The sequence below is a fragment of the Ciona intestinalis genome, chromosome 1 (genome assembly GCF_000224145.3).
Source record: "Ciona intestinalis chromosome 1, KH, whole genome shotgun sequence".
NCBI classification, from domain to species: domain Eukaryota; kingdom Metazoa; phylum Chordata; class Ascidiacea; order Phlebobranchia; family Cionidae; genus Ciona; species Ciona intestinalis.
In genome coordinates this window covers 3,424,428-3,438,833 of record NC_020166.2, presented here as the reverse complement: position 1 = coordinate 3,438,833, position 14,406 = coordinate 3,424,428, and the positions used below count along the sequence as shown (strand labels likewise).

General features: G+C 35.7%; 2 protein-coding genes, 1 long non-coding RNA gene and 4 other non-coding genes across 8 annotated transcripts; 4 read left to right on the top strand and 3 right to left on the bottom strand.

Moving 5' to 3' along the window:
- The first annotated feature begins 893 nt into the window (after positions 1-893).
- LOC113474540 lies at positions 894-1,857 on the top strand. The gene is made up of 2 exons (XR_003396205.1): positions 894-1,124; positions 1,498-1,857. It is a non-coding gene; the product is annotated as an uncharacterized LOC113474540 (long non-coding RNA).
- A 783-nt stretch (positions 1,858-2,640) lies between these two features.
- On the top strand, positions 2,641-2,713 carry trnar-acg. Its single transcript has one exon. It is a non-coding gene; the product is annotated as a tRNA-Arg (tRNA).
- An 899-nt stretch (positions 2,714-3,612) lies between these two features.
- On the bottom strand, positions 3,613-3,685 carry trnar-acg. Its single transcript has one exon. It is a non-coding gene; the product is annotated as a tRNA-Arg (tRNA).
- A 470-nt stretch (positions 3,686-4,155) lies between these two features.
- Positions 4,156-4,228, top strand: trnar-acg. Its single transcript has one exon. It is a non-coding gene; the product is annotated as a tRNA-Arg (tRNA).
- A 682-nt stretch (positions 4,229-4,910) lies between these two features.
- LOC100178022 (putative alkyl/aryl-sulfatase YjcS) lies at positions 4,911-8,346 on the top strand. The gene is made up of 5 exons (XM_002120029.2): positions 4,911-5,147; positions 5,487-5,612; positions 5,927-6,031; positions 6,516-6,695; positions 6,924-8,346. The coding sequence occupies exons 1-5, from the start codon at positions 4,928-4,930 to the stop codon at positions 8,132-8,134; spliced, it is 1,842 nt and encodes a 613-aa protein (XP_002120065.1). The 5' UTR covers positions 4,911-4,927; the 3' UTR covers positions 8,135-8,346.
- On the bottom strand, positions 8,341-12,876 carry LOC100180389 (methyltransferase-like protein 27). Of its 2 annotated transcripts, none has more exons than XM_026835915.1 (5): positions 12,712-12,876; positions 12,498-12,650; positions 12,191-12,302; positions 11,647-11,767; positions 8,341-8,446 (listed from the first exon to the last, which is right to left on the bottom strand). In XM_026835915.1, the coding sequence occupies exons 1-5, from the start codon at positions 12,779-12,781 to the stop codon at positions 8,441-8,443; spliced, it is 462 nt and encodes a 153-aa protein (XP_026691716.1). In that variant the 5' UTR covers positions 12,782-12,876; the 3' UTR covers positions 8,341-8,440. The 2 variants fall into 2 exon arrangements, with proteins under 2 accessions (XP_026691716.1, XP_002120004.1); XM_002119968.2 differs by lacking the exon at positions 8,341-8,446 and adding an exon at positions 11,240-11,531.
- trnar-acg lies at positions 8,480-8,552 on the bottom strand. The gene has a single exon. It is a non-coding gene; the product is annotated as a tRNA-Arg (tRNA).
- Positions 12,877-14,406: the final 1,530 nt, after the last annotated feature.

Genomic DNA, 14,406 nt, shown 5'->3' with positions numbered 1-14,406 from the left:
TTCTTTAACATTTTTGAGTTTGAACCAATAATCCATTATCATAGTTTTAAAAAATTGGACTGAAATATTTTGTACTGCTTAATTTTGTTTTGATAAATTAGTTTTTAGAGAGAAAAATAGACATGAGAAAAATAGGCAGCGGTAAAAAATACCCTGAATTATGATGCCAATTAGCACAACAATATCAATTTAAGCTTGTTTATGTGGTAAAAAACTAGCACAGTTGGGTAAATTTACTGTATAATATTAATATGTTTAAATTTGGTTTTCAAAGCGTTCGATATTATATCAAAAGATTAAATATTTTTTATAATTAAATTTAACAAGGATTTTAACGGTCCCATCTTACTTCGCCTGCTTTCAAATCGCAAATATTACATTTTGTGTGTTTAATACTTGTTTTAGGCGTTGCCAATTAATTAAGGTACTATGGTACAAATTCATGGTAACACCCCAAAATCGTCATATACTTGTTTTTGAAACGGGTGCTTAAATATCACAATTTTCCACTCTATTACATATATCTGTAACGAAACCTCCGTTCACTGTATACAAAAAAGCAAGAACAACTACAACTGTTCGGTGAAAACGGATCTATATGTCCAAATACGTGCTCAACAATGACAACTGTTCGATGAAAAAGGAACTAGTTTACCACTATGCAGTATACAAGGAAAATGAAGAAAAATCATTTTTGTGTTTTGCCATAAGGTATAGTAGGGTGGGGGAAGATGGGACACCTTTAGCTCATAATATCCAAATATCCTGATCGTGTTTTAAACAATAACAACGGTCTATGGGAGTCGTGAGGATATAGTTTTATAATTCTTCGAATGTTCTTTGTTTACTACTAAATGAGAAAATAGAGTTAAAAGGTGTCCCATCTTCCCCCACTCTACTAAAGGTGTCCCATCTCGCTCCACTCTACTATAATCTAATTTACAACTTTTTTGTGACTTGAGAAATCGGGTCTTTCTAGATGGGTGGGAGTTCAACTTCTATTTCTTAGTGGCCTTCAACCCTGGATTGTTGTATTAATTGTCAGTATCATCATTTCAATATTAACAGAATTTATCAACAATACGGCTCTTGCCTCAACATTTGTCCCCATATTGGCTCAACTGGTAAGTGGTCGACATATTTTTTAGTATCTATGTAGTTTTTTTTCTGTAATGAGTCATCTATATAGTAGGGCAGGGGAAGATGGGACACCTTTAGTACGTAATATCCAAGTATCCTGATCGTGTTTTAATCAATTAACAACGGCCTATGGGAGCCGACAGCATACCGTTTAATAACTCTTTTAATGTTCTTTGTTTACAATCTAATTGGACGAGAATATGGAAAGAAAGGGTGTCCCATCTTCCCCCACACTACTATATCTTAAATTCCATGTGATGTAACATGCCACAATATTCTCATTCGTAAAAGTCGCACCATTCTCGCCTATTCGGATTAAAATGTACATAATTAACTACTTTTTATACTTTCATTTAGTCCCAAGTCTTACATATCCACCCACTGTACATTCTCATTTCAACGGTTTTCTCTGCATCCTTTGCCTTCATGCTACCATCAGGAACTGCCGCAAACGCCATCGCTGTTACATACGACCACGTAAAGGTCCGGGATTTTATTAAAGCTGGTTGGATGTTAAAGATTATCGGCCTTATCGTCCTTACATTATCTATTAACACTTTTGGAAATTCCTTCTTCCAGTTGGACAACTTCCCAGAATGGGCCGTTCCGTCCAATAACATTTCTAAACAACAGTAGCAGTATGTAGAACGGCGATGAGAACTTACATGTATATTCTGAATACACTGGTTAGTCTACATAATAAATCCGAAAATTGTACTTGAAATCACAATTATTATCTATATAAAGGATAGTAATCAAAGCCAGTCATTAGCTGCAACATGACAAGCGAGATTGCAATACCTAATCATAACAAATTTATTTTAGAAGGGAAAAATAAAGTAGCGTTATACTGAGACTGCAAACAAATAATGCTGTAAAACTGTCACAAAAAGACAAGAAAGAAAAGCTTTAATGAGTGGGCACGTAGGTACATTTTGGAATTAGGCTATTAAACCAACAAAGAAGTAATCGTTAATTACTCGCTAACTAGGCGATCGTTTACAGTATAGTTTATAAAACTATGTTTGGTTTAAAATATTTTATAGAGTACAATCATTTCATTGAAGTTGAAGCTACATTTTGAATTTAGCGCTTTTTATCAAACAGTAAAGGAATCAATCGTTAATTATGCGGTTTTAAATCTGAAAATTTAGGCTAAAAATTATGAATGTATATTATGATTTAATTTCAATCAAGAGAGAAAAATAAATGCTACACAGTTAGGAATTGAGATAAGCGCGGAAAGTCTCACATAAAAAAACAATAACAAAGACTTCTTGACGAAAAAAGATATTTATTACCACTTACGTGCTCAATAACGCGAATTCTAAAACAAAACACCTTTGAATAAAAAACAATAAATATAAATTTAGTTAGGAACGTACTATACGCACATCAATTATGGAATCAACTTAAGCGAACGGGTGGTTTTAAACAACTTCCTTCCTCTTATTAAAGTATGACAGGACGAGGTAACTATTTAAACAGTATTTGAGCATCGGTCCTGTGGCCCAATGGATAAGGCGCCTGACTACGAATCAGGAGATTCCAGGTTCGAGTCCTGGCAGGATCGTATGATTTTTTCAGAACAATACAGTGCTTTTGCAGTGTTGAAATCCACAACACAAGTGTCAATACTTTGATACGTCGCGCTCCAGAGAAGGTGATATTCGTTCATACCTTCACGTTGGAGGTCTACTTTCTCAATTACATTGTTCCACATTTTGTTATTGTTTTTATATCATTAGGGCCACAGAAAAACTTGAATAAAGCTTGCTTGCAGATCTAGCATACGGGTATGTTTAGTACAGCCACACCGTTAGAATTGTGAGTTATTGAAGTTATAGTGCTGATGTTTCTTTGTACTGTGAACTTGAAAAGTTGGATAAAAACTTGCCTGTTTTGTGCTCATCGTGGTAAAGATGTTTCAGCAAACCATTCATGCTGTAAATTCTTCCCTGTCCAGCATTTATTTGACGCATAACCACAACAAAAGCGATAGTACCGTTTTCGGTCACTTAACCTGACGACAATTGCACACACTTCAAAATCTGTTCCGACAAAACCTAACTTTGTTTTCTCAGTTTTTTCAAATTTTGACTCTGCAAACACGATAACAGCGACAGCAATGAATATAATCACTCACAAAGTAGCATACATGGTAACTCGTAAGCTGGCACGAGGTGTATGAAATAATAAAACATCCGTGTTATATCGACTGTCGTTTTCCGGCCATGCGAGGATAAAGTAAGTTACATTTTGTCATACATTCATAATACTGATTGCAAATCGTAACAGCAAACATAAGGTTTTAAAACAGTATTTGCACAATATCTGTTTGAATTATTTAAAGTTACCATTCATTAAACTGTGTGTCTGTGTGCGAAAATCTAGGTTTGTAGATACCTTGGCGATTGGTCAATATTCTTTAAGACACGCGGATGTACGTTTAATATGTTATGAAAAATAACTCGATCCTGCCAGGACTCGAACCTGGAATCTCCTGATTCGTAGTCAGGCGCCTTATCCATTGGGCCACAGGACCGATACACATATAAGCACGTATACTTATCTAATGTATTAGAGCTTACTTATAACAGGAAGGAAGTTATTAAAAAAATGAAAAAAATTCTGCAGTGATCCACTCCAAGATATTGACCAGACTTATACCTTGGTTTTATTAATACCAAGGTAAAATAGTATAAAAGAATAGATGAATGTAACTTGCTTTTATATTCAAACGTGCCCGGAAAACGGAAGTCGTTATAACACAGGTATTCTGCTTCATACACCTCGCGTGCCGGCTGACGATATACCATGTAACTTTGTTGGTACCGTTTCATTTCTATGTTGTTTGGCTGACAGTAAATGTACAAAAAACTTGGCGGTAACGGGATAAAATTAGCATTTAGTCAACAAAGTTTGATCCAAACAACAGACGTTCCGACGTCCGCTTAGTTTCAAATAACTTTCTGGTGGAAGGATATATACTGAACATTCTAAACCAACTGCATCGGTCCTGTGGCCCAATGGATAAGGCGCCTTTCTACGAATCAGGAGATTCCAGGTTCGAGTCCTGGCAGGATCGTTTAAATTTAAAAATTGTTTTCAAACAAAGCCAAGAATGTTGATAACTATATCAAAACTCCTCTGCGTTGAGTACGATTCATCTTTGGCAAACATTTTTACCGTCTGGGTCGTCCACACATGACGTTGTCAATTTATAAAGAAAATCGTGGAAAATATTTAATTCTTCCATAGCAGGGTGGGAAAAGATGAGACACCTTCAGCTCGTAATATCCAAATATCTTGATCGTGTTTTAAACAATTACCAACGGTATATGGGAGTCGCAAGAATATGGTTTTCCAATTCTATAAATGTACTTTGTTCACTACCAAATTGAACGAGAAAGCAGAATAAAAATGTACCCCCTGTTTCTCCACCCTGCTATATAAACTATTCTGTGCAGTGAAATAACGATATAATTCTGTTGCTGTCTAGCCCGGAGGGTATGATTTAGCATAACTATGAACAATTCGGCTGAGCCTGCCGCAGTTCCGATGAAAGGCATTGAGATTGGTAGTTTATAAACCATCGAGAGTATAGATCTCGTATATCAGGTTTTCAGCCAGGTAAATATTCATCTTCAAATAGTTTTATCGAATTTACTTTGCAAGTTCTTGGCAACGATTTTGTTTGTACCTGTACATAATACTGCCCAATTCTTCTTTCGACTTTGAATATTTATTCCTTGTTTTTTAAAGAAGTTTCCAAAGGACGTTTAAAATGACAGTTCTCAAACCTGCAATGTTAGTTTCAATTTATTTAATTCTATTTTGTGGTCGGTGTGTTTTCGGAATAAAAGAACCTTCTTTAACGGTGGCGGAAGCGGATGAATATCTTCGTAACCACTCTCGTATTTTCACACCGGCTCGTGTCATTGACGTCACAGATGGGGTATATTGTGCCATCGGTTACGGGATTGGAAACATGATTATGGTCGAAGGTAAAACAAAAAAACGCTAACAAAATAACTAACACCACATACAGCGGATTGTATGCTAACATACTTTTTATAATGTTTAAACATATTTAAATTTTTATAATGTTTATACACAATAGAATTTTATAATGTTTAAACATAACTGATTTTTTTATAATGGTTAAACATAATTGAATTTTTATAATATTTAAACATAATAGACTTTTTTTAATGTTTAAACTTTTTTTGACATTTTATAATATTTAAACATAACTGACTTTTTATAATGTTAAACCTAATTGATTTTTTATAATGTTTAAACAATATTGAATTTTTATAATGCACAAACATAATTGCATCCAGGTACGGACGGCGTGATTATAATTGACACAACAGAGTCAAACGACGCTGGTCGGGCCGCTTATTCAGCATTGAGGGAAAAATCCAATAAACCGTTAAAGGCGATTATTTTAACTCATTTTCATGCCGGTACATATTATATATTATTCGTCAACTTTTCTCAAAAATTATCTTTATCAGATAATAATATAAATATCCCGACTGTGTTTTAAACAATTAACAACCGTCTATAGGAGTCGTGAGGTTACGGTTTTATAATTCCTAGAATGTTCTTTGTTTACTACCAAAGGACATGAAAATAGAATTAAAAAGTGTCTCGTTTTCCCCCACTTTACTATATACTCTATGATTTAAAATGTGCGCATGGAATATACCACTCAACGATTTACGATTGTATTGAAAATGAACGTGTCTCACGTTTTAACACCGGTTTGTCTTTACAGATCACATCACTGGTGCGAGAGCTTTGTTGGAAGACGCTTCCCAAAGAGGTTGGAAAGTTAATGTTTACGCGCATTCAAGCACGAGAAACGAAATTGCAAGAGCAGGTATATGTATAATACTGCGGAGGAAGATGGGACACGTTTAAAACATAATATCCAAATTTACTGATCGTGTTTTAAACAATTAACAACGGTTTATGGGAGTCGTGAGGATTGTTTACTACCAAATGGGACGAGAAAATAGAATGGAAAAGTGTCCAATCTTCCCCCACCCTACTGTATCTGTATTGCATAGAGTTGGGTCTGATGCGTTGGGTTAATGTTGAATTTGAAACAGTTGACTTTACAGTATAGCGAAACAACCGGCTATGTAACTTAATACAAGGCATGAGTGTTATTGACTTTATTAGTCCGATCAGTGTGAATTTACACACCATTAAAGGTGACTGTACACAGTATCTGGAATTGTCCGTTTTGTCTGTTTTGTCTGGATTTTGTCGCCACAAGCGGAACTCGGTAATGGGTTTGCCGGATACTGTGTACAGCCACTTTTATGCTGGTGATGTAACTTTTTTTTATATATTTACAGACTCCGTGTATGCGACCCGTTTTCGCAGAGCAGTCCGGCAGTTTGGACATATACTTGTCCCTAACTTGGAGCGAATAAACTGCGGACTTGGATTGGCATATGTGAGGAATAGACAACCTGTCAATCAAACTATTTCACCAACACACACGTATGAAGACAGAAAGACCTTTACTGTTGCGGGTGACATTTCTATAAATCTGTTCATAAATACCCTATTTTTTTCCAGTATACCAACGTTATAAATATCAATAGCCAGTGGTTATGATATGTTATAATTAGTGTATCGATAATGGTATATAGTAGGGTTGGAGAAGACGAGAAACCTTTAGCACATAATATCTAAATATCCTGACCGTGTTTTAAACAATTAACAAATTCGTTGGCCAGGTAAAATTTTTCTATGTTTAGGAATTACATTCGATCTTATCCACACTCCTGGCGAGACGAACGATCAAACAACTGTCTGGATACCAGAAAAGAAAGCCTTCTTCCCAGGCGACAACATTTACCAAGCATTTCCGAACTTATACGCTATCCGTGGTTCACCACACAGAGATGTAAAGAGCTGGTATGAGAGCATGGACTTTTTAAAAAGCCTCAATGCAAAATATATGGTACCGTCTCACACTGCACCGGTAACTGGCGAGGAAGAGATTTCAGATATTTTGACTAAATACAGGGACGCTATTAAGTTCATATATGACCAGACTGTACGGTACATCAATAAGAACTATGAACTGGGCGCGATAGTTGACAAAGTAAGCCTTCCACCGACCCTAGCTTCCCATCCATATCTACTTGAGTTTTACGGATCAGTAGATTGGTCTATACGAACTGTATACTCAGGTCTGCTCGGATGGTTCGACGGGGATGCTGCGAATTTAAATCCGCTTACTAAAAGAGAAAGGGCAATACGGATGACTAATCTCATTAACAACGCAACCGAAACGACTTCCGCTTTGTCAAAGTTCGTGATTGCCGCACGAAACAGTTTAAGAATTTCCGACGCGAATTTTTCACGGACTGGGTATCATTTAAGGGCAGAACTGCAGTGGGCCCTCGAATTAGCAACAATGGCAATCAACACTGGTTTTGTGGATGATCCTGGTTATCAAGAAGCACGACAAGTCAAAATAGACGCACTGGCAAAGTTAGCTGTGTTGAGATTGAGTGCAACTGAACGAAACTACTATTTAACTGTAAGAAAAGAAACGCAGCTTAACATTAACAGTGTCGTAAGTCCAAGAACGTTGAAACCATGGTTCGAGACACGAATGGACCCTCAATTCATGGCTGAATATCCCTTGAGGTTTAACGCGGAGATTTGCAACGCTACGATATTACTGGCAGTCAAATTCTATTTTACTGATGTAGGAAACACATACGGTTACACCATACGAAACTGTGTTGCAAATCTCGAAGAAACCAGAAACCGCTCGTATGATGTCACAGTTGTAACGTCTTACGTTCTTTGGCGCGACATAGTGGTCGGAAATAGAGATATTTTATCTTCTTACATTACGGGCCAAATTGAGTTAAAAAGTAAAACTTGGTGGGGAGGACTTATAACTTTGAAAACGTTTCTGGATTTAATGGACCGAGATGAGTTTATAGCGTGAATGGCCCGGTTAAATGTCTTCACCGTTATCAAGCACAAAACGAAAAAAACATCGAGTAGCGTTAGTGAAAAATACTGACGCTACCTTTCAATAACTCGCAATACTATTGGAGTGACTAAACACACCTGTATGCTGTATCGGCAAGCAAGCTTTTTTTAAGTTTACTGTATGGGTTTAATGCTATAAAAAATACAATAACAGATGTGGAACAATGTAATTGAGAAAGCCGTCTTCCAACGTGAAGGAATGTATATCACTTTCGCTGGGTCGCGACGTATAAAAGTATTGACACCTATGTTGTGGATTTCAACTCTGCAAAGACACTGTATTAATACGAAAAAAGCACGATCCTGCCAGGACTCGAACCTGGAATCTCCTGATTCGTAGTCAGGCGCCTTATCCATTGGGCCACAGGACCGATACATTCATACTGTTTAAATAGTTAGCTTGTCCTGTCATACTTTAATAAGAGGAAGGAAGTTGTTTAAACCGCCAGTTTGCATAAGTTAATTCCATAATTGATGCGTGTATAGTACGTTTCTAACTAAATGTATAATTTTTTCGTTCAAAAATATTTTGTATTAAAATTAGCATTATTGTGCACGTAAGTGGTAGTATATCCTTTTTGTCGAACAGTTGATCTTGTTGTTGAGCACCTTTTTGAGCACGTTAGTGGTCGTATAGATACTTTTTCGTGGAACAGTTGTTCTTGTTGCGATTTTTGCACCTGTTTTAATTCCTAATTTTATATTTTATTCTTTAATCTTTTGATTGGAATCAAATCATAATGTATGGTCAAAAATATTAGAATTTTTTTACGAATTTAAATTGCATATAAACATCGAGTAAAGATTACTTTACTGTTTAATAAAAAGCGCTTAATCCAAAAGGTGCTTTAAACTTGTGTGTTTCGAATTTGTAAAATCACGCCTGTTGTAAAAGTCGCTAAATAACTCCTCGTGTGTTTGAATGTATTTTTAAATTGTTGTCAATTAATAAAGGGATGAAAGCACTAATTTGTTGAATCCCCCAAACCGTGTCCCATCTTCCCCCCCAATGTTGTTACAGAGTTACAGTACTGCTCCATAGTATTTTTAAAGTCTGACAAAGTGCCCGGTGTTTACTGTTGTTAAGTATTCAAATTCGGTGTTGTACGAATACAACACTTTTTCAATAGCTGAAGAAACGTATAATAAAGAGATGGCTATTTTGAAAGCTTGCTGAAGCATATTAAAACTGCAAGTTTGAATCACCACTCTAGTTTCGTGTAATAAAAAATCTCTAGTGTTGTGTAAAAAAAGGGTGGGGGAAGATGGGACAAATTTTCATTCTTTTTTCTCATCTCATTGGGTAGTAAACAAAGAACATTCAAATAATTATAAAACCGTATGCTTACGACTCACACAGACCATTGTTAATAGTTTAAAACACGATTAGCATATTTGAATATTATGTGCTAAAGATGTCCCATCCCCCCCCCCCCAGTACTCTATATTATACACCGCAATGCTCTTTAGTCGCACGACCGTAAATCAATTTGTTTTAGTTTGCTTCAGGTTAGTAATATTTAGAACGTTAAAATAATAGTAATGTTTCTTCGGTCGCAATGAACGGTAATGAAATTTTGACCTATATACAAAGCGAACAAAATACCCGACTCACAACACATCTACGTCATCGGATTGTATGGGTATAAGGTATATATACTACGACGTTTTCCTTTGTCGCGCTAGTGGAACACACACAATTTTTAGTAGCAGTTAAAATATTTAAGCCGGTAAAGATAAGCACTGCCATGCTTGTTGAGCACGTTAGTGGTCATATAGATCCTTTTGTTGTTGTTGTTTTTTGGACGACTTTTTTCCGCACTTACCTCAATTTTCAATTCTAGCATTTATTCTTTATTCTCTTGATTGAAATCAAATCATAATATATATTTATATTTTTTAGAACGAATTTTCAGATTTAAATCCGCACAATGAGCGATTAATTAACGATTACTTTCCTCATGCACTTTACACAGCGGAAACACTGTCTGGCAGTTTGGCGGGAAACGACGGCACGTGTCGTATCCACACAACGATTCACGACTGAATCAAACTATTAGCATTTAAATGGAGACGCATTAAATGCACTACTCTTATTAAATGCACTACTCTTATAAATGCTCCTATTAGCATTTAAGTGGGGACGCATTAAATGCACTACTCCGTATTATCATTAATCGTAATTGAAACATTATTTTTAAATTAACATCATATGATTAATATTAACTTCTAACATTACCTAATTACTGCGTGATTACGGTTTGTCAAAATTCATGAAAACAAACGTTTTTAAGCGACGACAACGTTAACTAGTGTGAGTTTACAATAAACACATGGTACAGGAGTTGTACAAAGCGTATTTGCACATATTCTTCACCAATCACTTATTCCTCATACGTCATAGGTTTCATTAGTTATAATACATGTATAAATACATTCTGCCTACTACTCCACAGTCACCAATGGCGATTAGAACCCGTTTTGTTGGTTACTTCAGATTTGTTTTTGATCGAGCCTAGTCGACCGTTGTAGTAAAAGAAATAATTAATATAGCAGGGTGGGGGTAGATGGGACACCTTTTCATTTTGTTTTCTCTTTTCATTTGGTAGTAAACAAAGAACATTTAATGAATTATAAAACCGTATCTTCACGACTTCCACAGACCGTTGTTAATTGTTTAAAACACGATCAGGCTATTTGGATAATATGTGTTAAAGGTGTCCCATCTTCCCCGACTCCACTATCTTATGCTAATTAGTTTAAAACGTGCTCATTCATTAGATCGGTGATCTCTTGTTTCCTAAATGCATGTAACCGTTGTTGGCTGAAAAAATCAACAAAACATGGCGTTATATGATAAATTAACCAGAATTAGTAAAATAATTAGTAAAAGCATTTAATGATGAAGTCGTCTATAGTTCTAAAATTTTAATTGGACTTATTTCAAACGGGAAAATTTTCAAAAACAATGATATATGGCTACAATGTTATACATAGTTACAATGTTATATGGTTATACTGTTATACATGGTTATAATGATATATATGACTACAATGTTATATGTGGGTTAGAAACGTATGCGGGATGAAAAAAAAACAGGAAGTCAAATTGTTTTTTTTAACAACGCTAGAACTTCTCCAAACTGGTCATTATGGTTTAATTCTTTATCAGCTGTTACATCTTTCCAGTTATAACACATAAACTTTTTCCTTGAAGCTACGGCCATTAAGTCAATTGCTTCCAGACGTTTTAGTTCTCCTTCTAGGCGGTCTTGGTATTCGGTGGACTTACTATGCATGCGAATAGTAAGGACGAAATGATACCCTTGCTTTAAAACTCGCAAAACTTCCTGCGTCATGAATACCATTAAGAGTTTACGTTTCCATCGTTACCAGCAGAAAAAAAACTCACCTTGAGTACACCGTATGTACAATGATATTGCCTGCTATACGTGTATTGTTTACCTGTATACAATCCGGTTGTATCATGTTATTCCCAAACACACCCACGGAAATTATAAGGTCAAAGGTATCGTCTGGATATGGCAGGGGTTGGGTTGAGGTAAGAATGTGCTCGTTACAATTGCTGTCATAAGGGTATAGTCGGTTAGCTTATATTTCTATTAAATCCATGCGTATGACGAAATTGACATAGTGTATTTCCTGTTTTATTTACCAATTGATTGCTTATTGGTTTAATATAATATGTTGGGGTAATATTTTCCACGTTTTTATTCTTCTTTGTCGTTTTATTTGGTAGTAAAAATACCACATACAGAAATATATAAATGTATCCTTTAGACTCTATAAAAGAGTTGTTGGGGAATATGCCATATTTTGTGGTAACGTTACCCATAGTTCTATATATAGGTAAAGTGGGATTAAAAGCGCGATCGATGCACACAAGGAGATGGTTACACAATCCATATTTTAATAGTTAGCAGCATCCTATTTTGGTAATTGCGCTTAATCTCATACTCAGGCGCTAACTATAGACATGCCCAAACACCTGTAAATTTGTTTCTCTCTGGCCACCTTTAGCATTTCCGCAGCGCCGTCCAGCGCTATAATCTCTCCTTGAAATCCAAACTTACGCAAGGATACGCCGCCCAAACCTGTTCCTAAACAGAAAGTCATATCCAGGAATTTTGCTAAATAGTAGGGTGCGGTAAGATGAAACATATTTTTATGCTCGTTCTCGTCAGATTTCTTATGGCTCGCGACTACAAAAGACCGGAGTAAACTGTTCAAATAATGATTAGTAAAATGGGATTTATACAATATAATCCTACAGTACTACACATGATTGCGTATACCTGATCCTAGGTCAAGTATTTTAAATCTTTTCTTTTCCTTTTCGAATATAAGGGTTGCTGCCTTACCAACTGCTGCATCAGGTGCGCGGTACGTCATGACTGTCACGTCATCATCGTATTTTTTTGCCCATGAGTTGTAATATTTTCTCACCTCTGTCGGTATAAAGCGTAATAAAACAAATATATTCATTTTTAAACCCAACTAATACCTTACCATTAGCGTCCTTCATAGGGTAGTCGCACATCGCCCGTACATAAGCTTCGTTTACTCCTGGCAGTGACATATTACGGATCTTACATGTATTCCTACTTATACAAACGTCAACGTAATACAAGTGAAGCAAATGTAATAAACCGTTGATTCATTTTTAGTCAACCATAATAGCAATTGCAGGCTATAGCCTATTGTTATCAATATAATTATACTTTCTGTAACTATATTTCAATTGTAGCAAACCGTTCTTTGTTTTTGCGAAAACGCAACACCCAACAGTTTATTTAACCCTATAGGTAAACGCTTATAGTCCTTTCTGCCTGCAGTAAAAGGTACAGCGGTAAAATAAGGGCTTGGGATATTCAACTACTGTTCGTGAACTTCAGCAGCATTCAACCATGTTCAAACATAGTGACATAGTCACATTTAACGAACCGCAACGAAGGATAAGTTAATATGGATTCATTATCGCCGGGCTTTGGCGCAAAAATATCAAATTTTTCGTGAAGTCTTTCTCATAAAATTAAACCGAAGAGATACTGTTCGAGTAAACAAGAATGTAAAATGGAAATATTAAGGTTCGTGTATACGCGTGTAGTTTGCGACTATTTGTTAAATAAATTCTAAGTTGCACAAATCGCACACAAAAACGATTTTGAAAGGTAAAACTAGAAGCAAGAACGTACATCAGTATACTGTGGGGTAAGATGGGACATCTCAAGTACATTTTATTTGAATATCCTGATCATGTTTTAAACAAATAACAACGCTCTATGTCTATGGGAGTCATAAGAATGTGGTTTTTTAATTCTGTGCATATTCTTTGTTTACTACCATTTGGGACTAGAAAATAAAAATGTGCCTATCTTACCCCAACCAAATATATACGAAAGTCTTGTATTATTAAACATTATAGGTAAAGAATACGCAACTTTGATGATTTATCTTTTCAAAACCACCACATGTGACGACGTTACGGTAACTGCACCCCAACGCCGTTTATACAAATTAAGTCTGCAATAGTCGTTTTACGGAGTGAGTAACTTGTTTAGAGCTGCACCTATCTCCAGTATATTACATTTAAAAGCGATTTGTGTTTCGATGTTCTGGTAGCATGTTGTTTATTAGTGTTTTTTAATGTTACTTTTCTAGCAATTAATCGCTGTATACGCTGCTTAGCTCGGAGTACAGGATTGTAAGAGACTGAAATTACTTTGTTAATTTTATTTATTGGGAATATACGTAAATAATCGGAAAAAATTATATTCGCGATGGAAATCAACTTTAATTATTCTTAATCCTTCAACTAGTTTTTAACATGTTACCTGCAGTAAATATAGTACAATGGGGGAAGATGGGAAAGCAAACCTTTCAAAGTTTCGCAATGAAAAGATACAAAACATACAATGTGGGGGAAGATGGGACTGTAAATTGAAATATAGTAGGGTGGGGGAAGATGAGACACCTTTTCGTTTAGTTTTCTCTTTCCATTTGGTAGTAAACAAAGAACATTCAGTGAATTATAAAACCGTATCTTCACGACTTCCATAGACCGTTGTTAATTGTTCAGAACATGATCCGGCTATTTGGATATTATTTGTTAAAGGTGTCCCATCTTTCCCCACCCTACTATATATTTACATTAGCAGTATTCTGCAACTTGTAGTTAACCTACCGAATTTAACCGGCTGTTCT